Source organism: Delphinapterus leucas, chromosome 20 (genome assembly GCF_059928025.1).
Source record: "Delphinapterus leucas isolate spDelLeu-1000000601 "Yukka" chromosome 20, BTC_Dleu_Yukka2, whole genome shotgun sequence".
Lineage (NCBI taxonomy): Eukaryota > Metazoa > Chordata > Mammalia > Artiodactyla > Monodontidae > Delphinapterus > Delphinapterus leucas.
The window spans coordinates 16,953,782-16,981,616 of record NC_143148.1 but is presented as its reverse complement, the minus strand read 5'-3'; the positions used below and the strand labels follow the sequence as shown (position 1 = coordinate 16,981,616).

The 27,835-nt window shown below is 50.1% G+C and overlaps 1 protein-coding gene across 1 annotated transcript; it reads left to right on the top strand.

Annotated features, from left to right (window-relative positions):
- Positions 1–64: 64 nt before the first annotated feature.
- On the top strand, positions 65–25,842 carry WTIP (WT1 interacting protein). Its single transcript, XM_022585787.2, has 8 exons — positions 65–743; positions 6,043–6,144; positions 17,540–17,607; positions 17,766–17,828; positions 17,995–18,125; positions 18,924–18,975; positions 19,678–19,746; positions 22,628–25,842. Exons 1-8 carry the CDS (start codon positions 65–67, stop codon positions 22,766–22,768), a joined length of 1,305 nt encoding a protein of 434 aa, XP_022441495.1. The 3' UTR covers positions 22,769–25,842.
- The last annotated feature ends 1,993 nt before the right edge of the window (positions 25,843–27,835 follow it).

The following is a 27,835-nucleotide window of genomic DNA, read 5'->3' as shown; positions in this document are numbered from 1 at the left end:
CGCGGCCGGAGCGGCGGCGGGAAGCGGAGGCGGAGGTGACGCGCCGGGGCCGGCGGGCCGGGCCATGCAGCGCTCCCGGGCGGCCGCGGACGACGCGGCTCTGCTCCTGGCCGGGCTGGCCCTGCGGGAGCTGGAGCCGGGCGGCGACTCTCCGGGCCGGGGTCGGCGGGCGCCGCGGCCCGGGCCGGGAGACGAGGCGGCGCAGGCGTTGGGCCGCAGAGGGCAGGGCAGCGGCGGCGGCGGCCCCGAGGCCGGGGTGGACGGACTGAGCCGCGGGGAGCGAGGCCCGCGGCGCGCGGCGGCCCCCGAGCTCAGCGCGCAGCCGGCGGGCAGCCCGCGGGCTAGCCTGGCGGGCTCCGACGGAGGCGGCGGCGGCGGCGGCGGCAGCGCCCGTTCCAGCGGAATCAGCCTGGGCTACGACCAGCGCCACGGCAGCCCGCGCTCGGGCCGCTCGGACCCGCGCCCGGGCCCCGGGCCGCCGTCGGTGGGCAGCGCGCGCTCCAGCGTGTCCAGCCTCGGCTCCCGCGGCTCGGCCGGCGCCTACCCCGACCTGCTTCTGCCCGGCGCCTGCTCCGCGCCGGCTCGCTCCCCGGAGCCCGCCGGGCCTGCCCCTTTCGCTCTGCCTTCGCTCCAGCTGCCCGCGGGCCGTGAGGGCGCCCCGAGCTCGGCGGAGCGGCGGCTGGAGGCGCTGACCCGAGAGCTGGAGCGGGCGCTGGAGGCGCGCACTGCGCGGGACTACTTCGGTGAGCGACCTCGGCCGCGCGGCCCGCGCGCCCCGGCCCCGGGCCTCCGCTGTCCTCGTCGGGGGTCGGGGACGACCTCCGGGTAGGCGGCCGGCTCGGCCGAGGAGAGCGCTGGTTGGGCCCAGGGCTGGGCTTCGGACGAGGGACCGGGCTGCAAAAAGCGTGTGTCCCTCCCGTGGGGCTTGGGAGCTGACGACGTTTGTTCCCGCAGACGGAGTGTGTGTGTGAACCTCCAGGTCTGGGGCTTGTTTAGGACAGTGGCTTAGCCTCTGGGTCTCTGGGCCGGGAGTTCTGGCAAAGTTAGTGGATGCGTTGCCCCTAATTTAGACAAAAAGTCACGTTAATAGGCAGAAAAAGCTAATTTTGAATAATTTCTTCTTAACCCTTGGCACTTGCCTCAGCTCATCGTACTCCATGCTTTGTGATCAGCCGGTCAGCCGAAGCTGTGTGTTTCCCTTCTCCCAGCAGTAAGGGGCTGTGAACAGGGGCAGGGAGGTGGCGTGGCCTGGATACCACCGGAGCCCGCCTGATCTGAGGCTTTGATAATGGTAGTGGCTGGAAGTAGAGTCTTTGAGGGAGAAGCCCACGCTGGGGGGGAGGGGGGGAGACTAAGCTGGTCATACTGGGCTGTCCTGACTGTCGGCTGTGCTGTGTATATGGGATGTTTCCGAAGGGAATCCTTTCACATCATTTGCAAAGACCACCGGTCTCTGACAGCCTCCCTTTCCCAGTCTGACCTTGGCCCTTTGATCCCAAGTCCTCTGGACAACTTGAGGCTTGAGGTTCTGAGAGGAGGCCTGGGGAGGGGCTTCGCTCCCTCCTTTACTGATAAGCAGGCACCTGGCTTTGGAGGGGGTGGTGGTTATCATGTCTGAGACTGAGGCTGTCCTGGAGTTTGTATTTCATGGTTCATTCCAGTTAGCAGCTCAGGACTGCCCTGAACTGGATCTTGAGAGGGAAGGAGGTTGTATGGGACGGGCAATGGGGGCACTGCAGGCCGAGGGAAGAATGTGGGCAAAAGGAGACAAGTAAGGATATGTACGCTTCCGTTATACTCCCTGGGGTTGCAGCCCAGGAGGGGTCAGGTGGTCAAGGGAGTGTGTAGGCCAAAGGGTTGTCCTGCCTTTGGGAGGGGACCTGCTCATCTAGGAGCATCACGGTGAGAATTTGTGGTCTGGTAGGTCCTGTGGCTGCTGTCAGACCGCCTGGGAGCAGGGAGGGAGCAGGAAGCCATTGCCTCTCATGCCAGGCAGGTACCAGGAGCCGAAGCTGGGCTGCCTTCTGAAGAGAATGAGATTCCAGCGCTCTCTCCCGGGGAGACCGCCCCTTTTCCTGTCCCCACTCGCTGCAGGGCCTGGGCAGGGGTGTGTTCTCTGGGCCTCCGTAGCTACTCCTGAATCTTTGTGTGGAGACCGGCACAGGTAGTGGGAGAAGTGAAGGGGCTGGTGAGTCATCCTTTCTAATGGGACCTGCTGCTCCCATTGAAGCCACGTGGGAGTGGGACGTGAGTGATGATAGATCTTTGGGTTTTTTTTTTTAAGAGAAGCCAGATCTAGGTAACATTTTCCTGATTTTTTAAAAGCACGAGCAGCTGTTTGCTTGAACTGCTGTTACCTTACTGCCGATGTTCCACATTTTGGAGCTATGAAAGTGGCAGTTTCATACAGATCAACCTGAATAATACAACGTTTTACAAAAGGAAGTCTGCAGGGAGCATGAGCTCAAGAGATCTCTGGTAAACCTCACCCTTGGAGTGTTTTTTTCCTCTCTGTCCATCCCTTCTTCTTGGCCCTGGCACCCGCTCACCTCCTGGCTGCGCTCTCTCTCATGGGCATCTCTCCTGACCAAGTTCTGCTGCCAGGAGCCAGCCAACAGCCTCAGGCCTCCAGAACCTCATTGACTTTGGTGACCTCTCTGCCTTCTCTTCAGCCGCCCACCCCCAAGGCCACACCCTGGACTTGCCTCGCTTCAGCTGTCTTCAGTCCTGGTTGCAGCTTGCGTCTCACCGCTACCTCTGATTCCTCTCATTGCTGTTTGCCCTGCAGAACCCTGGCTCCAAGTCAGTGCTGCGGCCCCCTTTTCTGTTGCTATATTAGGCCGCAGAGGGATGGTCTTTAACCTTGGTGCTCTTCTGGGCACCACCCATCACTCTTGGCCTTGGTCAGTTCCCTCTTTCATGCCCTCAACAGCCTGCCTCTCTCTTTGGCCCTGCCCGTGCTTTCTACTTTGCTGAGAATAATGGGGTCAGCAGTTGCAGTCTTGGCTTCCTGTCCCTTCCCTGAAGCTTCTCAAGTCCATGTCCAGGTCTGAGGATGAAGGTCCTTCCATCTCCAACCTCTACCTCCTCCATCTTCAGCTTTCCTCTTTCCACTGGCCCTTTACTTTTGTTTATAAATATGTATAAGGGTCTTTCATTAAGCAACAACAACAAAAATAAGAAAAAACAACAAACCCAAACCTATATGGCCCCAAGGTCTTATCCGCCCTTTCATCCCGTCTTCTCATCCTAGTGTCTGGTTGACATCATCTTTGCTTATCCGCTTTCGATCTCCCCTCAGCCGTCTCTGTCTCCTCCCACTGGACTGACCCAGCCCTTGCTCAGCACCCTGGCGATGCCCCAGCCTCAGCCCCAAACATCAGAGGGCACTTGCCAGGTCTTGTTGGTCTGGATCTTACTGCATCGCAAAGGTGGAGTCAACTCTCCTCCGAAGCAGTCTACTCCTTGGATTTTGGAGGTACCTCATGGTCCTGGTTGTCCTTTTTTTTTTTTTCTTTTTGCGGTACGCGGGCCTCTCACCGTTGTGGCCTCTCCCGTTGCGGAGCAGAGGCTCCGGACGCGCAGGCTCGGCGGCCATGGCTCACGGGCCCAGCCGCTCCGGCATGTGGAATCTTCCCGGACCGGGGCACGAACCCGTGTCCCCTGCATCGGCAGGCGGACTCTCAACCACTGCGCCACCAGGGAAGCCCCTGGTTGTCCTTCTTCAGCGTATTTTCATTAAAGTGGTGCAAGCTCATATTTAGCAAAAAATCAAGCAGAACTAAAAACAAATAATACAAGGTCATAACTTCCCCTCTGGCCCACTCTTCTGTTCTGCTTCCAATAGGCAGCCGACTTTTGCTCCTTGGCATCGTGTTTTCTGGTAACTTAGTCAAATGACAAGGTCAGGTTTTCAAAGTTGATGGACAAGAGTGAAGGTGTGAGGGTGGGTCATTTTCACTTTAGAAAGATAAGTCTGGCTGCAGTTTGGGGGATGGATTATCGGGGGCCAGTGTAGGATGCTGTGAGGAAGCTGTTGAAACAGCAAGTGGGATGAGAATTGATGACGTTGAATCGGGCCAGTGGGCGTGAGGGGAGGGAATGAAGTCCAGAGTAGGGAACAGAGGAACCTGATTCAGAGCTGGAGGTGAGAAAGATAGGGTAGACCTGGATGCTTCCTGAAACCTGGCTATGCGAAAGTGCCGTTTTTTGAGCAGGAACCCAGAGCTCTCTTCTGGACCTGAGGTGGTCTGGGGCCATCTGGGAGGTGGATTAGTGGCTCAGGAGAGGGATCCAGGCTGGGCAGAGTGCCAGGAGCCTCGGCAGGGGTGAGCATTCGGGAGCAGATGGCACTGGGCTAAAGCCACGTGTGGAGACCTGTAGACGTGTTGTGTTTGGCTTTCAAATTCTCAAAACATTTAAGTTAACAATTTATTTCAGTATGGAAAGATTTCATGCACAAATCTAGATTTCTAGATTTTCTTGAAAAATCAGAATCTTTAGAAGTGCTGGCCCTGCATTCCTCCCCGGTAGCCATCAGTGGAGCTGAGGCGTGGCTGTGACCTCCGGCAGCCATGGCTCTCTTCTGCATTCACCTGGGTGCCCACCAATCACTTTTACATTCCTGCCTGGTTTGAGGGCATCTGAACTGTCTCTGCCTCCCCTGGGGAGACTGAGGCATGGGAGACCCAGGACTGAGCAGGGGAATACTCAGTAGAACTGGGAAGAGAGAACTAGAAAGCCAGGTGCGGGTCATATTCTGGAGACCCGAGAGGAGGAGAGGGCCCCCTTTAGCAAGATCAGAAGAGAAAGTCCATAAATCTGCACCGTTAGGAGATGACAGGATGTGGACTAAGCTTTCTTTCTTGACTGAGGGGAGGGGGGAAATGGGGTGGCTGATGGGGGAGGGAGGTCTTTTTTTAAGGTGGGAGACGCTCAGCCATGGTAAATGTTAAGGAGAAAGATCTGGTGGGAAGCAGGAAGGAGAGGGTTGAGGGCAGCATGTCCTGAAGCGGCCAGAAGACTTAGGGTCCAGGGGGCAGGTGGGGCCCGTCTCCATGCCCTTTGTGGCATGGGAGACCTTTGGTGAGTCTGTGAGAGGACCTCTGATGTCTGGGCTGGACACCTGCAATCTCCACGGTCTCCAGGAGGGCTGGCTAGAGAGTTCCCTAAGGCTAGTGCTGGCCTTTGCCCTGGCATTGCTGGTTACCCCTCTCCTTACCACCCCTCCCCTGCCTGCCAAGCACCCCACCCTGGGGTGGTCCCCAAGTCCACTCAGTTATTCCCTGCAGAGCAACTTCGCTGTCTTATTTCCTTTAGACCTTTGCTCAGATATTACCTTGTCACTGGGGCCTTCTCTGACCATCCTCTTTAAAAATCACACACTCAGACATATTCTTAATCAGCCTTCTTTTCCTCCATAGCACTTGTTTCTACCTGAGATGTGATTTACCTGTTGTCCGTCTCTCTCCACTGGAATACATGCTCCTTGAGGGCGGGGGGGATTTGTTTGGTGCGTTGCAGAATCTCTGGCACCTAAACTATGCGGGGTGTCAGTGTCCATGTGTTGACTAAACAAGAGAATAACTTGACCTTATTGTACAGATGAAGGAGGTGTGGCTGGGAGGGTCAGGGACTCTGCCCTGGTTGTGTCTATGTGGTCTTCATTCTTTTTGGTTCATAGACAGCAGAAAGGATTTTCCCTCTGTCCACGAGCAGATCAAGGTGAAGGGGCTTAGACCAACTTTCCAGGTATAAACATGTCATTGTAATTTTGATGGTGTGGACAGGGTCAGTTAGCTCTGACTTGCCACATGCTCTGCTAAACTCTTTGAGTCCTCAGACAACAGCAGCAAACCCTAAGTAGTGGTACCCTTCCTATCCTCATGTTAGCCATTAGTAATGGGGCGAAGGAGGCCTATGGAATTGCCTTGCGCAAGATCACGTGGCTGGGCAGCATTAGGACTGGGAGTCAGATGCGTGTCCATTCAAGTCCACACACCTGGTGCTGATCGCTGCTCTTTCCTGCCTCCTCTTCCATAGGGATTTGCATCAAGTGTGGGCTTGGCATCTATGGAGCGAGGCAGGCGTGCCAGGCAATGGGGAGCTTGTATCACACCGATTGCTTCACCTGCAACTCCTGTGGTAGGTAACCTCTCCCCTGTCCCTCTTGCACTGTGGATCCCCTTGCACCTAAGTCCCAGGCGGATGGACCACCCAGCTCTGGCCCAGGCTGGAGTGTGGAGGAGGCTGAGTTGCGGCCCCTTTTCATCTGGCCTAGTCTGCTTGAGAGGCCCAGGCTCCTGGGGAGATCTGCTGGGCCCTGGGGAGGGAGGCGTGAGACCAGGGAGGAGGCTTTTGCTGGCCACAGGGAAAGGCTGCCCTTCTAGCCCTTGGCTTTGGAACCTCTGTCCTGGGCAGGGTACTGATGTCTCTCGGTTGCCTGGATGGGGCTTGTGGAGCCAGAGATGTGCCTTCTGCCTGCCTGGATATGAGGCTAATATTTTTTTCCCTGCAATATATTTTTTGTCCTAATTTTACACACTGTATAAAATATAAATGTTATAATTTAACCTAGACAAAGTTATAAAAAGAAAAAAGTAACTATAATCCAACCAACCTGATAAGTCTGCACTCTTCTTTATCTTCTTACTGTTCTTTCATGCTTTGCCCTGAGAAGACATCTTTTATTTATATACACAAAACATTTTAATATAAAACATTTTATTTTATAAAAGTGTAATATGACTTTGTTATAAAGCAGAAACTAACACACCAGTGTAAAGTAATTATACTCCAATAAAGATGTTAAAAGAAAAAAACGTCTAATGTGTACACAGTGTTAAGTCAGATAGTCCTGAGGAGCTATTTTTGCAATAGCAAAAAACCGCTTGTCTTTCTACCCGGGTCTTGTTGCCCAGGGGCAGCCACTTAGTATTTTTTTAGCAACTTCATCTAGTAGGCACCTCCATGTTCTAATAGCATACACTGCTGTCTCTTGATTACCAGTTTTGGAAATGATTTACTTATGTTTGCTGTGGTAGGTGAGGAATAGGTTCTTACGCTGACCGTTCTCCCCTCTCTCCTTCCACCTTCTCCGTGTAGTCATCGTAAGTTGTGATTAAGTCAATAAACCAGGTTTATATACATTATATGACTATGTAAATATTATTCACTGCAAAACCAAGAATTATACTGGGGTTATATCTCCTTTTTTCTATAGTCATTGACTTTCCCTGGAGCTTTCTTTTTTCACCTTTTTTTCTCCTTGCATTGTTTTGACTTACCATATCCTTCAGTTTCCTCTCCCCACTCCAGTTGCCCCATTTTAGTAGGCACTCTTTTGAGTTCCCCCTTGGAGCCCCTGGCCTCTCCTCAGTCTGAGCCAGTTGCTCTCTGGACCCCTGTGGAGTGTTCATTCTGTACCTTCCCATGTATATTGGTTGGATTGAATCCACTGTCTCCTAGAAGCTTTCAGCTGCAGATTACAGAAAAGCTGCCGAGGAGGCTTAAACTCTAAGAATATTTCTTGACTCATTGAACTGGGAGCCCAGAGATAGGGCTGGCTTCAGGCTGGGATTGATCTAGTGGCTTAGGCCCTATGAATATCTTGGCTGTGTTTCCCTTGGGTTTGGTTTTATCCTTAGGGCGACTTCTCTTATGGTAGTGAAATGTCTGAGGCAGCTTGAGACTTCCATTGGGACACCACTGGTCTGGAGGAAGAGGGGCCATTTCTTCTGGTCATGTTTTTGGGGTGGGGAAACTTCTTTTCCAGAAAACATCTAGCCAACATCTTCCTGTATATCATTGGCCAGATCATCTCACACATCCATTCCTGAACCAAGCCCCCTGTGGCTGGGGGGAGTGCTGTGATTTGATTGACTTACTTGCCTGAGTCTCTGAACCATTATAAGGGAAGAAGATGGGCTTGGTTTATTTATTTATACTAATCAAGCCCATCCATGGATAGGGGAGTGGATTCAGGTTTCCCTTAAACACGCCAGGCTCTCTGAGGTAAGGTTGGTTACTGAACAGAACTTGGAGAAGTAGGGAGGAATCGAAGCTGTGAAACAACCTAAACTGTCCAGCGTTTTGCTGTAGTTGTCTAAGCAGGGCAATGTGGGAGGTAAGTTTTCTGAATTCTTTTGTGTCTAAAATGCCTTTATTCAACTCTCACAATTTGTAGTTTGACTGGGAATAGATTTTCAAATTGGAAATAATTTTCACTAAGCATTTTGAAGTCATAGATTCATCTTCCAGAAGCCATGGTTACTGCTCAATTCTGATGCCATTCTGATTCTCATTTTTGTGTGTGTGATCTGTTTTTTTCCTTTTGGGAGATCTCAGGAAGAGGGCTATCATTGAGCAAATCCTGTAATAGCCTCTGGAAAGGGCTGTGAACTGCACGGTTGCAGGGGCTGCCACTTAACATAGATGCAACAGGAATGGTGCTCCTGAAATTGTGCATTGCAGCTACTTGGCTTAGGATACTTTATGTTTGGTGTAGGCTTTGTGCCATTGGTTATGCTGCATACACACAGAGAGCCCCATTAGGCTGGAGACTTGCCCTTCGGTTCTGGGAATTTTTCTTGTATTCTTATTTATTCCCTTCTTCTTTCCACTGGTACTGAGTTCAGCAGTGTATGAATCAGGATAATATATTATGACCAAGTTGAGCTTACCTGAAGAGTACTAGTGGACTCACGATAGAAAATTCGTTACTGTAAGTCACCTCATTAACAAACTAAAGAAGAAAAACTATATAATCATCTCAATAGGAGTAGAACAAGCAGTCAATAAAATCTGACATTCAGATTTTAGCAAACTGGAAATAAAAAGGAACTTTCTCAACCCGATAAAAGTTGGTTACTAAAAATCTATGCAAACATCATACTCAGTGGTGAAATATAAGAAAAATGGACCTTTAAAAGAGGAAAGGACAATGACGCCTGCAATCATGTGTTCTATTCACCATTGTACTGGAGGTCCTAGTCATTGCAGTAAGACAAGAAAAATAAATATAGCATAATCATGTAAATATTCATATACTGTTGAACATGGGTATATAAAATAGTGTTGAGATGTCAGTTTTTTCCAAATTGATCTATAATGCATTGCAATTCCAGTTAAGCAGGTTTTTGTGAATTTGACAAGCTAATTCTAAAATTTAAATGGAAGAGCAAAAGGCTAAGAATAATCAAGATGATCTTGAAGAAGAGTAGGTCGGGCAAACTTCCACTACCAGGTGTCAATACATATTGTATAGTTACATTAATTAATTTCATGTGGTACTGGGGCAAGGATAGACAAATAGACCAATGGACCAGAGTGGAGAGTTTAGAAACAGACCCATGTCTGTGTGAAAACTTGATGGGTGATAGAGACAGTGTTGCAGATGGTTCTGGGAAAAGTGGTTATCCATATAAAATAATGAAATTAAATCCAGGTGTATCAAAGACCTAAATGGGTAAAGAAAAACTTGACAATTTTAGAAATAAGTATAGAAACATATCTTTACCAATCTTCTGGTTAAGAAAAAATTTTTTTTCACACAAAAACTGCCAAACTTAAAAGAGGGGATTGACAAATTTGGCTACATTTGAATTAAAAACCTCTATTCGTTAAAAGACACTGTGAAGCACATGGGAAAACAAACCTTATACTGTCACAAACATAACTGCCAACGATCATTTTTGTTTGTTTACAGCATTCCTTTTTTTTATTTTATTGTTTTAATTTTTATTTTTATTGGGCTATAGGGGATGGGTTGGGAAATATCTCTGCAAGTTATGCCCTACTAGGGAAATGTCCATTCTCATTTTCCTGGGATAGCTTTCGGAGCTTTTTCTTTTTTTTTTTTTTTGCAGTACGCGGGCCTCTCACTGTTGTGGCCTCTCCCGTTGCGGAGCACAGGCTCCGGACGCGCAGGCTCAGCGGCCATGGCTCACGGGCCCAGCCGCTCCACGGCATGTGGGATCTTCCCGGACCGGGGCACGAACCCGTGTCCCCTGCATCGGCAGGCGGGCTCTCAACCACTGCGCCACCAGGGAAGCCCACCCTAGGGGATGTTTGAAAAGTTTATTTATTTATTTGGCCGCTCTGTGTGGCATGTGGGATCTTAGTTCCCCAGCCAGGGATCGCACCTGTGCCCCCTGCAGTGGAAGTACGGAGTCTTAACCACTGGATCACCAGGGAAGTCCCTGAAAACTTTTTATTAAGGAAAAAGTCGAACAGGGGCAAATATATTTTTTCTTTTATGAGTATTCTTATTACTTATGGACTTGTATTCATGTAATGTATTGCAATACCATCATTATTCTTTTTGATGCTCAGATTGCCAGAGGAAGTCCCTTCCAGTTGACTCCTGTGCCTTTTTGACATGTCCCCATTGTTCTTTGAGTACTTCTTTACTCTGGCACAAGATACATTCGGTTTACCTTTGTTTTTGTTTTTAATTTAGTACAATTTACATATAGTGCAGCAAACAGATCTTAAGTATATAGTTCAAAGATTTTGGATAAATGTGTACATTTATATTACTCACACCCCTAACAAGGTTATAGAAAATTTTAAACACCCGAGAAACTTCCATCTTCCCTTTTTTTCAGTTAATCCCCATATGTTCTCCCATCACATCCACTCGACCAGTGTTCTGATTTCTACCATCATAGATTAGTTTTGTCTGTTCTAGAACTTAGTATAAATGCAGCCATAATAGTATGTACTATTTTCTTTCTCTTTTTAAAAAATAATTAATTTATTTATTTTGGCTGTGTTGGGTCTTCGTTGCTGCGCGTGGGCTTTCTCTAGTTGCAGCGAGCAGGGGCTACTCTTCGCTGCGATGCGAGCTTCTCATTGTGGTGGCTTCTCTTGTTGCGGAGCAGGGGCTTTAGGCACGCAGGCTTCAGTAGTTGTGGCGCACGGGCTTAGTTGCTCTGCGGCATGTGGGATCTTCCCGGACCAGCGCTCGAACCCGTGTCCCGTGCATTTGCGGCGGATTCTCAACCACTGCGCCACAGGGGAAGCCCCGCCTTTTTTTTTTTTTTTTGATCTATGTTGTTACATGTATCAGTAGCTCACTCCTTTTTATTGCTGAATAGCATTTTTATTGTATGAATATACCACAGTTTGTTTATCTGTTGATAGATACTAGGTTGTGCTATGAACATTCTTGTACAGGTCATTTGTGGACAAATGTTTTCATTTCTCTTGGGTAAATTCCAAGGAATGGAATTTCTGGGTCATAGGCTAAGTGTACGTTTAACTTTATAAGAGACTGCCAAACTATTTTCCGAAGGGGCTGTATCATTTTATACTCCCACTAGAAATGTAAGAAAGTTGGTTTATTCTACATATTTGCCAACAACTGGTGTTTTAGTCTTTTTAATTTTAGCCATTCTAATGGGTTTGAAGTAGTATCTCACTGTGGTTTTGATTTGCATTTCCCTGACAACTAATGAGGTATGAGCATCTTTTCTTCTGTTTCTTGGCCATTTATATCTTCTTTTTGTGAAGCCTGTTCAAGTCTTCTCTTTTTTTTTTTTTTTTTTGCGGTACGCGGGCCTCTCACTGTTGTGGCCTCTCCCGTTGTGGAGCACAGGCTCCGGAAGCGCAAGGCTCAGCGGCCATGGCTCACGGGCCCAGCCGCTCCACGGCATGTGGAATCTTCCCGGACCAGGGCACGAACCCACGTCCCCTGCATCAGCAGGCGGACTCTCAATCACTGCGCCACCAGGGAAGCCCCTTCTGCCCATTTTTTAAAAAATAATTTTTAATTTAATTCTTACTCCCTTTTAAAAAAATTTTTATTTAAAAAAATTTTTGTCCTTGCCATGCAGCACGTGGGATCTTAGTTCCCTGACCAGGGATTGAACCTGCAGGCCCTGCACTGGAAGTGCAGAGTCTCAACCACTGGACTGCCTGGGAAGTCCCTCTTTTGCCCAGTTTTTAAATTGGGAGTTGTCTTTTATTATTTAGTTATAGGAATATATATGGTAAAAGTTCTTTTCAGATGTTTTGTGAATATTTTCTTCCTTTTTTTTTTTTTTGTTTTACGGTTATTATTTTTGTGACTTAAAATGTTTTGTCCCCTGTTAGGTCGTGAAGATAGTCTCCTTTGTGTTTTTCTAGAAGCTTTAGGTTTCTCATGTTTAGGCTGATAACCATTTCATGTTAATTTTTATGTATGGTAAGAGGTAAGGAATTGAGTCTTATTCTTTTTTCCATATGAATATATAGTTGTTCCAGCACCATGTGCTGAAAAGACTTTGCTTTCCCACTTGTATGTTTGTTGAAATATTTATGGGTCTATTTTTGCCCTCCATTCTGTTCCACTGATCTTTTTGTCTCTCCTGACCACAGTGTTACATTGTCTTGATTTCTGTAAGTCTTAAAATAGGGAGTGTAAGTTTTCTAGTTTTGTTGATCTTTTCCAAGATTATTTTGGCTATTCTAGGTTCTTTGTATTTCTATATAAATTTTAAAATTGGCACATCAGTTTCCACAAAAAAGAAAATACAGTGCTGAGAACTTGATTGGGCGGCATTGAATATGTAGATCAATTTGGGGAGAATTGATATGAGAACGTCTGAAGCCATGAAGATGGTTGTCGGAACTGTGCAGGGTCCAAGATTTTTCCCTACATGCAAGCTGACTAGTTAGCCTGCCAGTGTTTCACGGGTGCTGGCTGAAGACATGACCTTCCTGGGACAGATACAGCACTGCAGGCAGCGTGAGCTTCATGTTCACATCGGTTCTGTGTGCCCTCCTTGGTCCCACAGTGGTGACGTGGATGCCAGCTGTGTGCTGCACACGCGGTGGGTCTCTATGCCATGGCTGAGGAACCCAGAGCTTAGGGAACCCCAGGATTTTATAATGGGCTGCCAGCAAAGCTGTGTGACTCTTATCCCAGAGAAGCACATTATCTCTATTTATACTGAACAGCAAACCAACCTGCATTCTGCTTCAGAGGGAGATGCTATCTCTGTCTTCTAAGCAGTTTGCTCCACAGACGTCCTTGGAAAGATAATTCAGAATGAAAGCTGCAAGCCATTTGAAAGATGTGCAGAAATGGAAGGGATCCAATGGAGAACTGTCTTCCAGCAGTGGTATATCTCTCTATTTATGTAGCTCTTTTAAAATTTCTCTCAGCAAAGTTTGGTTTTGCTGAGTAAAGTCAGACACATCTTTCATTAAATTTATCCCTTACTATTTTATGGGTTTTTTGGGATGCTGTTATAAATGCATTTTAAAAATTGTAAGTTTAGGAGACTTCCCTGGTGGCGCGGTGGTTAAGACTCCGCGCTCCCAATGCAGGGGGCCCGGTTTGATCCCTGCCCAGGGAACTAGATCCCACGTGCATGCTGCAACTAAGAGTTCACATGCCACAACTAAGGAGACCGCATGCTGCAAGTAAGGAGCTGGTGAGCCGCAACTAAGCAGCCTGTGAGCTGCAACTAAAGGAGCCCGCCTCCTGCAATTAAGACCTGGCACAACCAAATAAATAAATAGATACTAAAAAAAAAAAAAAAAGGAATACTGAAGGTGCTAGTAAAATGTATTCAAAATAATAAAAATAAAAATTGTAAGTTTATTTTCCAGTCACTTGTTGCTAGAATATAAAAATATTTTTGGTTTTCATATATTGACCACCTACTCTACAGCTTTGCTAAACCTACTTATTAGTTCTAGCAGTTTTTTCATAGATTTCTTGTGATTTTCTGTATAACACAATCACGTCATTTGTGTTTATAGTTTTTCCTTTCTCACCTGTCTTATTGCACTGCGTAGCACATCTAGTATACTGTTGAATCCTAAGGGGAAAAGCATTTACTATTTCACTGTTATGTCTGATGTGAGCTGTGGGGCTTTCATAGGTGCCCTTCATCAGGTGGGGGAGGTTCCCTCTTGCCCCTGGTTAGGTGTTGTCATCTCCTGACTCTAATGGGAATGCCTCTCATAGGTCTGCTGGGGCTGTGGTGTTGACAAGGATGCCTTTTTCTTTGAAAGTTTTTGTTCAATTTGTTTAAACTAAAAAAACCCCACATCACTCATTTCTCCCATCCCCAACCCCCTGTGTCTTGCAACCACCAAATTCTTTATCTATGAGCTTTTTTTTTTTTTTTTTAAAGATTCCACATATAAGAGAGATCATACGGCATTTGTGTTTCTTTGTCTGACTTATTTCACTTAGCATAATGCCTTCAAGGTCCATCAATGTTGTTGCAAATGCCAAGATTTAATTTTCATTCTTTTTATGGCTGAATCATATTCGTGTGTGTGTGTGTAATTTTTTTATCCATTCATCCATCAATGGACGCTTAGATTGTTTCCATCTCTTCGTTATTGTAAATAATGATGCAATGAGCATAGAGGTGCAGATATCTTTGTGAATTAGTATTTTTGTTTTCTTTAGATAAATACCCAGAAAGGGAATTGCTGGGTCATATGTTAGTTCTATTTTGAATTTTTTGAGGAACCTCCATACTGTTTTCCACAGAGGTTGCACCAATTTACATTCCCACCAACAGTGAACGAGGGTTCCCTTTTCTCTAAATCCTAACCAACACTTGTTATGTCTTGTCTTACTGATAATAGCCATTCTAACAGATGTGAGGTCCTTTGTTGTTAATTAATCGACCATATATATGTGTGGGTTTATTTCTGGGCTTGCTGTTCTGATCCATTGATGAATGTGTCTATTTTTATGCCAACAGCATACTTTTTAATTACTGTAGCTTTGTAATACAGTTTGAAATCATGAAGCATGATGCCTCCAGTTCTGTTCTTCTTTCTCAAGATTGCTTTGGCTTTTTAGGGTCTTTTGTGGTTCCATGTAAGTTTTAGGATTATTTGTTCTAAAAATACCATTGAAATTTTTTTTTAACATCTTTATTGGAGTATAATTGCTTTACAATGTTGTGTTAGTTTCTGCTGTATAACAAAGTGAATCAACTATATGCATATGTATATCCCCATATCCCCTCCCTCTTGCGTCTCCCTCCCACCCTCCTTATCCCACCCCTCTAGGTGGTCACAAAGCACCGAGCTGATCTCCCTGTGCTATGAGGCTGCTTCCCACTAGCTGTTTTACATTGGGTAGTGTATATATGTCAGTGCTCCTCTCTCACTTCATCCCAGCTTACTCTTCCTCCTCCCTGTGTCCTCAAGTCCATTCTCTACGTCTGTGTCTTTATTCCTGTCCTGCCCCTAGGTTCATGAGAACTTTTTTTTTTTATATTCCATATATAGTTGTTAGCATATGGTATTTGTTTTTCTCTTTCTGACTTACTTCACTCTGTATGACAGACTCTAGGTGCATCCATCTCACTGCAAATAACTCAATTTCATTTCTTTTTATGGCTGAGTAATATTCCATTGTATATATGTGCCACATCTTCTTTATCCATTCATCCGATGATGGACACTTAGCTTGCTTCAATGTCCTGGCTATTGTAAATGGTGCTACAATGAACCCTGTGGTACATGACTTATTTTGAGTTATGGTTTTCTCAGGGTATATGCCCAGTAGTGGGATTGATGGGTCATATGGTGGTTCTGTTTTTAGTTTAGTTTTCCTTTTTTAAAAAAAAATATATTTATTTATTTTTGGCCATGTCGGGTCTTGTTGCTGCCCACAGGCTCTCTCTAGTTGCAGTGAGTGGGGACTACTCTTCGTTGTGGTGTGAGGACTTCTCATTGCCGTGGCTTTTCTTGTCGTGGAGCACGGGCTTTAGGCGCCCGGGCTTCAGTAGTTGTGGCTCACAGGCTCTAGGTGCATGGGCTTCAGTAGTTGTGGCACATGGACTTAGGTGCTCTGCGGCATGTGGGATCTTCCCAGACCAGGGCTCGAGCCCATGTCCCCTGCATTGGCAGGTGGATTCTTAACCACTGCCCCACCAGGGAAGTCCCCTGTTTTTAGTTTGTTAAGGAACCTCCATACTGTTCTCCATAGTGGCTGTATCAATTTACATTCCCACCAACAGTAAAACCATTGGAATTTTGATAGGGATTGTGTTGAATCTGTAGATTGCTTTGGGTAGTGTGGACATTGTAACAATACTGATTCTTGCAGTCCATAAGCATAGAATATCTTTGCACTTATTTGTGTCTTCTTCAGTTTCTTTCGTTAATGTCTTGTAGTTTTCAATATACAAGTCTTTCACCTCCTTGGTTAAATTTATTCCTAGGTATTTTATTCTTTTTGATGCAATTGTAAATAGACTTTCCTTATTTTCTCTTTCTGATAGTTCATTTTTAGTTAAAGAAACAGCAGATTTTTGTGTATTGATTTTGTATTCTGCAACTTTACTGAATTCATTTGTTCTCACAGTTTTTGATAGTCTTTAGGGTTCTCTCTCTCTCTCTCTCTATATATATATATTTTTCTTCTCTATATATTATATCATCTGCAAATAGTGACAGTTTTACTTCTTCCTTTCTAATTTGGATGCCTTTTATTTCCTTTTCTTGCCTAATTGCTCTGGCTAGGACTTCCAATACTATGTTGAATGAAAGTGGTGAGAGTGGACATCCTTGTCTTTTTCCTGATCCTAGAGGAAAAGCTTTTAGCTTTTCACCATTGTTTATGATATCAGCTGTGGGCTTGTCATATATGGCCTTTATTATGTTGAGGTACGTTCTCTCTATACCCGCTTTGTTGAGAGTTTTTATTATGAAAGTATGTTGAATTTCATTAAATGCTTTTTCTTTCTATGTCTATTGAGATGATCATAGGATTTTTATCCTTCATTTTGTTAATGTGATGTATCACACTGACTGATTTGCCAACGTTGTACTATCCTGGCATCCTTGGAATAAAGGATACCGTTTTTTATTTTGGGCTCCTTCACCTGGTGAGAGTTGTACTTTAATGTTTCTAGATTAAGAAATTCATTCTTGGGCTTCCCTGGTGGCGCAGTGGTTAAGAACCTGCCTGCTAATGCAGGGGACACGGGTTCGAGCCCTGGTCCGGGAAGATCCCACATGCCGCGGAGCGACTAAGCCCGTGAGCCATGACTACTGAGGCCCATGCTCCTAGAGCCTGTGCTCCGCAACAAGAGAAGCCACTGCAATGAGAGAGGCCCATGCACCACAACGAAGAGTAGCGCCCGCTCTCCACCACGAGAGAAAGCCTGCGCGCAGCAATGAAGACCCAACGCAGCCAAAAATAAAATAAAGAAAAAGTAAAAAAAAAAAAGAAAAAGAAATTCATTCTGCGGAGTCTGCTCTGAATTCCACTGAACTTAAAGCAAATGTTTTTTTTTTAATTATCAGAACTTCAGTTTACATTTGAGAAACAGGTCTTCATATGTTTGCTTTGACAATCTCTTACCACAGTCTTGTCAACAACATATTCTATTTAATTTTTTAAAAGTATTAATTAGCATAATGATAATAACATAACATTAGAGGGAAATTTAAAAATTTGTCTGCAATCCGCTTCTCATCTGTTGGAGGAGGGTGCTGAGAAATGGCACCAGGAGCGTCGTCCCTGGTTCCAGCAGTCCAGGGACCCCCTTCTCAACCCTCATCCTTGCAGGGAGACGACTTCGCGGGAAGGCGTTCTACAATGTGGGTGAGAAAGTGTACTGCCAGGAGGACTTCCTGGTGAGTCAAAGCTGTGCCCTGGCTGGTGCCATGGTGGGAGCAGGGGCGGGGACCCTCCTTCTGATTCATGTGGTGACCTGAGGCCAGGAAGCAGAGGCTGGCTGGGCAGCGAGTGCCCCTTTGTCACATAACATCCTGGATCCTGTGTCCCCTCCCAGTACTCCGGGTTCCAGCAAACGGCTGACAAGTGTAGCGTGTGTGGACACCTCATCATGGAGATGGTGAGAACCTCCCCCAGGCTCCTGGAGCCCCTCTGACATGCGCAGAGTCAAGGACCCCACCCTTTCACCTGTTGGAGACCTGCCAGGGGCTCAGAGCCAGAGTGTCTTCTGGGGGCTGTGCTGAGCCTTCCACCTACATTGACCCTTCAGTGCCTCCCGCCCCCAGATCCTGCAGGCCCTTGGGAAGTCCTACCACCCGGGCTGCTTCCGGTGCTCGGTGTGCAACGAGTGCCTGGACGGGGTGCCCTTCACTGTGGACGTGGAGAACAACATCTACTGTGTCCGAGATTATCACACGTGAGTAGCCGGCGCTATGCAGCAGTGTGACTCCCATGGTTCCCCTGCCTCTCCCCAGGAGTATTTTTCTGGCCTGCCTGTCTGTGCCCTCCATTCTTGGCCTGCTCACTTATGGCCCCCGCTGTGTGCTCAGTGGTTGGGGCGAGGCGCAGATCTCTGCTGGAACTTTCTGTCTCAGTCCTCTCCTCCCCCTGCCTTTGCCTGCACCCCCTCGTCCTAGTGGTGGGGACTCTGGGCTGCCCCATCTAGCTTCTGTCCCGCTGCTCTAGTGGCCAGGCCAGGACTCTTCTGCCTGGAATGGGGGCTTGGGGTCTCTGCAGAGTCTTTTTCTGCCTGTCCGTACCCATGTGACCAGGTGATCCGTTCTCCCTTGCTGTGGCTCCAGGCTCAGCCCTCGGACCTCTGGTCCTGTGCTGCTGCCTTGCATGGGGTTGGTGCTGGGCATCGGCTCCTGGTACTCATTGTGGAGCCAGGCTTTGCAGGGATCTCAGCCAGAGGAGGCCCAAGCCTGGACATGGGGGGGGCAATGACTGGCAGGAAGCATGAGGGAGAGGCCAGGGCAGAACCTGAAGAAGCCATCCTGGAGGAGGTGATGGGGTGGAGGTGAATTGGGGCACCACATGGAAGGCCAGTGCCAAGAAGGCGTGGCATAGGACGCTCCTACCCCGACATATCCGCACAAGGAGAGGGGGCCTGATGCTCGGGCCGCGTCATGGGGCTACTACGGGTGGACCTGTCCTCGTGCCCTTGGCCTCTGGTCACTCAGCTGGTCACTTCTGGTTTCCTTTATTCCTCCAGGGTTTTTGCACCAAAATGTGCCTCCTGTGCCCGTCCTATCCTCCCTGCACAGGTAGGAACCACTCACCTGGAGATGGTCAGGCGCCTGGCCCCGCCTGGCCCTGCTGGTCCTGCCTGGGTTGGCCCCAGGTCTTGGGCCCCAGTGGGAGGGATGAGCAGGCGCTCCTGCCCCCTGTCCCTCTGGGCTGAGGGGCATATGTTGTGCCCAGTGCACGTACGGTGCAGGTGTCCCCGCATGAGTTAGAGGGAATTGGTGGCCCCTGCTGCTTGGCTGCCCCACTGGCCCCTCAGCTCCGTTGCCCGTCGATGTCAGGACTGGCCCCGGGCTCTGTGAGCTCGCAGCTGAGACGGTGGGGGAGCAGACGAGAGAAGGATGCTGTTTGTGCAGGAGACCTCCTCGGGCGGTGCACCTCTCTCCGGCACTGGGTCTTCCACACATGCTGGCCCTGGGGAAGCAGGCCTGGCAGTGGTCTTTCCTGACTGCAGAGAACTGAAAAGAACACGTACGCACACACTGACACCCACGTGATGGCTCTCATGAGCAAGTGTGCGTGCTCTCGGCTGCAGCCGTGGGAGAAGGCTTACGGCACACGCACATCCATTTGTGTGTACCCACTGATGCCTGTTCTGGCCCCGTGGGAGCACCCACGTCAGAGCTCACACGGGTGTGAATGCACAGCCCCCATGACAGGAGCGCGTTGTGTAGTTACGTGCCCACCACACAGTTCGCCTCAAGCCCTGTCTCTTCCTCCAGGGCTGTGAGACAACCATCCGTGTGGTGTCTATGGACAGAGACTACCACGTGGAATGCTATCACTGTGAGGTGAGCCTGGGTCCCCCCAGAAGGCTGGCGGCCAGGGTAGTCCCCCTCTCACACAGGCCTCCTTCTCCGTAGGTACTCTGTGGGCTCACCTCCTCTTTTATGGTTCTACCCCATTCTGCCTGTCCTCCCCCAGTGAGCTCTCTCCCTCCCCTCCAGGATATGGTTTCTCTCAGCCCGTTTCTCATTCAGTCAAATATTTCCCGAGGATATACAGTGTTGGGGTGTTGTTGATGTACAGAGAATAAAGACAGTCTCTATCCTCCAGAGAGACAAGTACTCAGGCAGTATTTATACAGGGTCATCATTGCTATCAAGGGGAGTTTTCAGAGCACATAGCAGGCCTTGGAAAATCAAGGAAGGCTTTCTGGGGGAGGTGACACCCAAGCTAAGATTTGAAAGATGAATAAGAGTTAGCCAAGGAGCAGGGAAAAGGGCATTTTCAGGCAATGGAAGCAGAATGTGCTAAGGTGTGAAGGTGAGTGTGTTGTTTTGTTTCACTGGAGAAGTTGGCAGGAGCTGCGGACGAAAGGCCACTTGAGCTGAGGAGCGTGGACTTATCCTGAGGGCAGTGGAGAAGGATCGAAAAAGGATGACGCGATGTCACTGAGATTTTAGAAAGGGCACTCATGCAGAGAATGAATGGAGGAAGAGAGGGAGTAGGGGCTGAGGTTCCCTGAGGAGGCAGGTAGAGTCAAGGTCGTGGCCCTGGGTTCCAGCAAGTAGACTGAGTTTAGTGTTGGTTAGATGGTACAAGGGACTGGATTTGGTCAGTGATTGGACCTGGGAGTTGAGGGGTTGGAAGGTGCCCATTACGACCCCAGGAGAGAGTGAGGGTGAGAGGAGGAAGGCATTAGATGATCTCACTTTTGGTAGCTGGAGACACCTGAACGGAACTATCTAGGCAGTAGCCGGATATGCTGGAGTATAAAGACTCTGGCACAGGTGTAGGAGTTTGGGAGTCATTGGCATACATAGCTCTTTCCTCTCTGATACTCTGTCCTGTGGTTTCTAGTTGCCTTTGCCTCCCCAAATTCTCAATTCAGGGAGACCAATGGGCAGCCTGAAAATCTCTCCAGGTAGTAACCTGGGCAATTGTAGGGCTCTCCTTATTAGTTTTCCTTCCCTCAGAGATCACTGGCCTGCCTTGCCTGTTGTTCAGAGCCTGAGAACATCGTTTCATATATTTTGCCCAGTTTGCCATTGTTAAAGGTAGAGCGGGAAATCCAGTCCTTGTTACTGTCATGGCCAGAAGCAGGAGTCCCTTCATGGGCATGTACATGGCCACTGAAGCCAGGGGAGTAAATGAGGTCTTCCAGGAAGAGCTGTAGAGGAGGGAGCGGGGGCTCAGGATAGCCCAGGGAGCTCCAACATTCCGGGGATGCATTCAGGCAGAGCAGCCACACAGGAGGCCTAGAATGAGTGACCGACCTACCACCGAGAAGTAGGAGAAAAACCAAGTGTTGGGTTTCAGAGCCCCCAGGGAAGAGCAGGCATGTCAGTGAGAAACCTTCAGTAGGAATCTAGGGTCCATCTGGAACCAGGTTGCCTTGATGGGGGCAAGTGGCCCAAAGGGAATAGGAATCCTGCTGGAGGACCAGGGAAGGGGGGTCAGGAGCAGGCATGGCCACGGTTCCTCCAGCAACCGTAGGAGGGCCTCCTGGGGACTGCAGTGTCCCCTTGGGGTCGCTAAGCTCAGTCCTTAAGGAAAGGCTCATGCTGAGTCCAGGGGCAGGTCAAGCTGTAAGCAGAGTACAACCAGCGCCTCGGGGCTCTGAGACACGGTGCTGCTGCCCCCAGGGGGAGACCCTTGGATGGGAACAGGGGCCTGTGGCCAGACAGGACACGGAGGACACCTGGGACCTGAGTTGCTTGGGACATGAAGCTCCATCACAACAGCCCAGCTCCATCACCTGTGTGGGGCGGGGGTAGATGTTGGTCTCAGGACCTTTGGGTAACAAGTGTCACAGCTCCCAGGTTGGAGTTCAGCCCTGGGCGCAGTGAGAGTGTGACCGAAGGGGCCTCCTTGGGGTGGGGTGGGGGCGAAAGGAAGGAAAAAGCTGTCCAGTAGGTCTTGCCTGGTGCCCCACTGTCGCTTGCAGCACACCATCCTCCATGGCTGCCCTTCACATTTCCTGCCTGTTAGAGGTCAAACACGAGTCACATAACTTGTTAAACAGAAAATTAGCCTATAAAATATCGTGCAGTGGTAAACATGGTAGGATAAGGGACGTAGAGCAAAACTCCTTGTTGAATTGACGGCTTCAGGTCTTCTGTTCCACTATCTCTTAAGGCCACTGGGGTCAGCCATTTGACCTTCCCCCCCTTCCCAAGGTCACCAGTGACCCCCATGTGGGGATCCAGGAGATGATTCTCAGTTGTCACTGTCCTAAGCCCGCAGCAACTTTCCTAGACTCTCCCTCCTAGACGCCCCGCCCTCTTCGCTGTGCCCTTAGGACAGGCAGTTTTTGGTTTTCCTCTTTCATCTTCCCCTAAAATCTTGGCTCTGCTCTTCTTTCCCCTCTTAAAGTTGGAGCTTCCACAGCTCAGCTGTTTTTTCTCTTCTCTTTCCTAGTTATCTGCACTCCCTGGGAGAAACTCCTGTTTTGTTGTTAAAAACTATCACATTTTTATGCTGATGCCCCCCATTTATTGCCCAGCCCTCTCTCCAAGACTCCAGCCTAGTGTCCGCCTACCTCCCTCCTGGTTGGCTCCTTTGGATCTGTAAGATGCTCTCCAATTCGGGGTGTCCAGCACTGGGTTCCTGACCCCCTTCCCCCAAAGAGTAAAGGCCAAAGTCCTCCGGAAGGTGGGCAGGGTCCTACAGATCTCTGATGCACTCCTCCCTTGCTTACTCTGGCGCCGGGGCTGTGTTCTTCCCTAGGACTGCGGGCTGCAGCTGAGCGGGGAGGATGGACGCCGCTGCTACCCCCTGGAGGGCCACCTGCTGTGCCGCCGCTGCCACCTGCGGCGCCTCCGGCCAGGCCCACTTCCCTCACCTGCTGTGCACGTCACCGAGCTCTGAGCTGGGGGCGGGTAGCCCGACCCTGGGGGCGCCTCATCTGCTGTGCACGTCACCGAGCTCTGAGCTGGGGGCGGGTAGCCCGACCCTGGGGGCGTGTGTTTGTGTCTGCGTGCACGCGCGCGCGTTTTTTCGCTCAGGAGCGCGTTTTCCTGCGCACGCACGTGTTTTTGCGCGAGTATATTTCTGCGCGCGCGCCGGCGATGGGTGACCCAGGTCAGTGTCGGGGCTCTGTGTCAGGGTGGGCGCGGCCGCCGGCTCCCACCCAACCCCTACTCCCACCGGCCACCGAGCTGCTGTCCGAGGGGCCGGCCCCGCGGCGAAGCTACTAATATTTATTCACCGTCTGTGCCTCCTCAAACGGCTTCCTTTCTTTCGGGCCCTGGCCGCCTCCCGCCCCCACCCCATCACCCGCCTTCTGTTTCGGGACCCCCTGTGCCCCGTGGCCTCGGGGGCAGGCTCCCAGACCGGCTCTGGGTCACGGGGCTGAAGGTGGCCGTTACCACGTGCAGGGGCGCGGGGTACACGGCCGCCGTCCTCCGACTGGCCTCGGGGCGGGAGCCAGTTACCCTGTGTAGAAGGGGTCTGGGACCCCCTTCAAGAAAGCTGCGGGAAGGCGGGGGTTGGCGGAGGGCACGCGTGTTTGTCTCATAAGCGCCTGGCCCGCTGGTGGGTGGGAAGGGTTCGTTGTTTGGGAGGGGTCGTAGAAGGGGGTGAGGAATGACACCCTTAGGGAGTGGGGCCTACGAAGGAGCCCTCCCTTCGGCCATTGTGGTCACGGCGGGTTTTGGCCACCGAGACTCCGATGGGCGTTTTCAGCCTTCATTCCGCCCCGGTCTTCCCATCCCTGGCTCCTTGTTCCCAACCCCTCTCGTCCTCGGCCTCGGGAAAAGAACAAACATCTCGTGCAGAATTCCAGCCACAGGTCTCGGTCGAGAGAGGCCGCGAGGGGGCGCCCTGCCCACCTGTTACAGGAAAGCACTGTGTATCAGGCTCCACAACAAAAGTATATGATTTGACTTAAATTAAGTTTTTCCTTTGAGAATATTTTCATTTTCTTTAAAAGAATATAGTTTTCTTCTAAAAACTTGGCCCACGGTGGTTATTTCTTAGGGAAGTTACAAGAAACTCACAAATGTGCAATTTGTATATCATATATAGCTAGTGTTCAAGTGGTAAAACATTGTAGTTTAACTACTTTTGTATAAATTCCTCTAAAATCCCAAAATACGTGTTTGCCTTAAAGACTGTAGGCTAGCGTGGGGTTTGTTTATGTCAGTGTCTTGAGAGCGGTTACCTAATGAAATGTGGTGTGTGGAAATGTAGATTTTTTTCTCTTCCTCTGAAAGACGCATCAGCGTTGCGGAGCTTCTCACTGATGGCTTAGGTTGGATTTGCACTTGTGGGTGGCCCCTGCGGCGAGAGACCTCATCACAATCACCATCACGGTGGCTTTTACGGAATATTTTAAGTCCGTTTGTCCCTATGAGAATTGAATCACCTCGGCTACTGCTCTTGCTCTCCGTTCCCCCCACTGTTAAACGTAAGATCCTTCATCTGGGGGAGCCAGGCCGTAGGAACCAGAACGTTGTCAGGACTGCTCATTGGGATGCGTAGGAGGGGAAGTGGCAGCCGGCGGGGTTCCAGCTGGGCTAAGGCCTGGAGCCGGGGCGCCCTCTAGTGGGCTGAGGAAGGAAGTACACGGTGAGTTTGGCGATCGTCGACCGAATATTTTAACGCAGAGGTTGCCCTGAGATACGGGAAGCGTGTGTCTCCTGAGGAAGGGACTTAACAGGATCAAGGTGGCTTCTTGGAGGAGGTGATCCCAGTGGGGCAGGAGACAGTATATTCCAGGAATGGGAGGTTCTTTCTGGCTTTCTCTTCCTCCTGAGCTGGGCTGCTTTGCTTTCTAGCCAATTATTGCAAAGCTTTCTTCTGATTGCTTCCAGTGTCGAAGCCTGCTTTGGCCTCCGTTTCTCCTTGTTGCAAATTCAGCTCTACTCTTTTCTCTTTCTTCGTGTCTGCTGTGGAGGTTGTCCCTGATCTTCCTGCCATGGGGACCACCATCTCTCTCCACACCTGCTCCATCCTGGTTACCATGCTCCCCCATCCAGCTGGACTGAGTCATCACAGCATGGAGCCTCCTTTGAATTCATGTGCCAAACTTTATCAAAAGTCAGAGCCAAGGGAATGCATGACCCTGGGGGGCAGTGGCTTTATCTCTGGCCACACTTTGCCCTTTCTCTTCGGGCTCCATGACCCTCTTTTGCCTTCTCCCAGGGCTGGTGACTGCCACCATCCCTGTAACCCCAGAGCCTTTGCACATGCAGTTCGCTCTGCCTGGACCCACCCGCTGCCCGATGCTTTAATTCCTGGTCAGATCCTTCCGATCTCAGCCACACGAATAGGCCAGGCTCCTAGTTATTACACTTCACCGAACACCCAGAATTTGGGGCCCCGATCTCTAAGCTCTTTTCCGAAAGCAGCATCTTCCAGTCCATTGTCAGGAATTATGCTGACATGATGGTTGTTGAGACTGAGGAAGCAGTGTGAGAGCCAGACCTCAAGCCAGGTAGATTACCCATGAGCCTCCACTGCTGGGTGCCAAACCCACCTGCCCCTAGGATGTCTCCCCTGATGTTGACACCTGGTGACACCACTAACTGTGCTTTTGTTAACTGCTGTACTTTCATGTACTGAGAGGAGAAGAGTTCTCTTCATGTCCATCTCCTCACTAGAGGGTGGGCACTCCAGGCCAGGGTCTGTCTGGGTTGTTCACTCTTGTCTCCACAGTGCCTGGCCTATGGTTGGTACTGTAACCTGAGGCAGACCCTGCCCTGGCCTTTAGAGTCTCAACTTAGGACCCCTCTCTTTCACTGGTTTGCAAGTCTAAGTACAGCCTCAGTTGCCCAATGAAGGAGCCACAGATGGGATAGAGGCCCAAGAATGGGTTTACACAAATACTATACATGCTGCACGTCAAGTGTGTGCCCCAGGTAGTACACACACAGGTGTGCCTTTGTGGATACCCTTGAGTATTGGGTTCCCTGCCACGTGTGCTCGTGTGTGTGTGTATGAGAGAGAGAGAGGGAGAGAGAGGGAGGTTGTTTGAGATGGGTGAGAAAGAGGGAGAAAGGGAGGGAGAGGAGAGATGGAGATTGGGAGGGAGATGAGAAGGGGCATGAGATTGTGAGACATTGAGAGAGCTAGATATTGTGAGGGGTGACGAGAGATTTTGAGAAAGACATTGCGTGTGAAAGAGAATGAATGTTTGACAGAGATGGTGGGGGATTGATCAGGAGAGACTGGGAGAGGGAGAGATGGTGAGAGAGACATTGTAAGAGAGAGATTGAGAGGGAGACTGAGAGAATGGTGGAGAGAAAGATTGAGAAAGAAATTGAGAGGTGGAACGAACAAGAGGGAGAGAGAGAAAGATTAACTGAGTGAGGCCAACAGAACCTAGGGTCTTTTTCCCGCAAGGCAGGGGGCCCCCAGGGCCAGGTGATTTGGAAATATTTGGATGGCCTGGCCCACAAACAGGAAAGGTTCACCTCTTGTAAGTGACAAAGGCTGTGGTGTGTGTGCACGTGTATGATGTTAGGCTGGGACAGTGGGCTGTTGGAGGTGGGTATTGAACATGGGGTGCCTGCATAGTCAAAGGGTAGGAGGAGATGGTACTGACCCCTCCTGGTCCGTGCTTCCTACCCCTCTGGCCAGGACACACAGATGGGAGCTTGCTGAACTGAAGACACCCTTGAGTGCCTCTGTGAGCTTGCTGTGGAGGGGCTAGAAGGGGATGGGCAGTTGGGGCCGTGGTTTATGGGAGGTGCTGGGCATAGGAATCCACACCACAGATGCCTGGAGAGCAAGGCGGGCCAATCCTGGGAGCCGTCAGCGGCTGAGTTTGGTGATGTGTGGGGCTGTGCTCACCACCATCTCCTCCCAGCTTCACTCCCATCCCTGAGGCTGGTCTTCTAGTTAGCAGATGCCCTCTGGGAGGAGGGTGAAGGGCTAAGCGTAGGCTCAGCCTGCGGGGGCTCCAGGAGGGCCTTGGGCTGGGGTCTGAGGACAGGTCTGGGGATGGGGGCGGCGCCCAGGTCGCTGGTGACCTTCCACCCAGCAGTTCTGGAGGCCCTGCCCCCGCATGGTGTCTGGGCATATGGGATCTGCATGTACCCGGAGTGGGTGTGGTGGGTACCTGGCTGGGAGAGGGGTGTGTGTGCACGTGCTCTGGGGACTCAGTGACTGCTGGGGGCAGGCCTGGCTTGGGGGGTCTTCCCAACCCAGACCTGTCTCCCGAGACAGGGAGGCTCTTCTTCAGCCATCCCGGGAGGAATTCTGTGTGGCACTGTCTCCTGGAGTAGCAGACTAGTCTGAGGCTACAAGCACTCACCAGGCCCCTGGTTCCTGGAGACAGAGAGCCCAGGAAGTGTCTAGGAGCCTGGAGAACCGGGGCAACACAGCTGGAGTGGAGGGTGCCTCCCCGCTCCTATCTTCCTGCTCTGGCCCTGAGGACACTGCTGGGCTGCCCTCCCTAAGTCCGGGCGTTTGTGTCACAGGTGGGCCCTTTCCTGTCCTGCAGGGAGGCTCACCCTGGAGGGCAGAGGGGGCCTGGGAGGCTCTCCAAGGACATCAGGGCCCTCAGGTCTCCCTGGGCTGGGGGGACTATGGCCCTGAAACATCTGGCACTTGGGTGGGAAGCACTCAGCAGTGGTGTTTGTGTGCCTGTCACATATTCACCTGTCTGCCCCTAACTGCTCACCTGTCACTCCCATCATCCCATACCAGTGCGCACACTCTACCTGTGCTGTGCAGGTGTGCCTGCCTGTGTCACATACACCTGCCACTGGTTACGTGACTCCCACAGAATCCACCTTACCTTCCTGAAGTTACCTGCCACACACCAGTCACAGGCACCTGTGTGACCCAGCTGGCTTACTCCCTTCTCTGTGACAGTGCCTTGGCCATCAGCGCCCTGTCCACGGTGGAGTTGCAGACACTGAGGGTGGAGCTCAAGCTCAGGGAGAGGCATTTCACCGGCCCTATGTTTACTCAGCCTCCTTCAACCCC

Coding starts and splice junctions, on each gene's coding strand:
- WTIP (XM_022585787.2), top strand. CDS start 65: ATGCAGCGCTCCCGGGCGGCCGCGGACGACGCGGCTCTGCTCCTGGCC. Junction 17,608..17,765: donor ACTGCCAGGAGGACTTCCTG/GTGAGTCAAAGC, acceptor GTCCCCTCCCAG/TACTCCGGGTTCCAGCAAAC. Junction 17,829..17,994: donor GACACCTCATCATGGAGATG/GTGAGAACCTCC, acceptor TCCCGCCCCCAG/ATCCTGCAGGCCCTTGGGAA.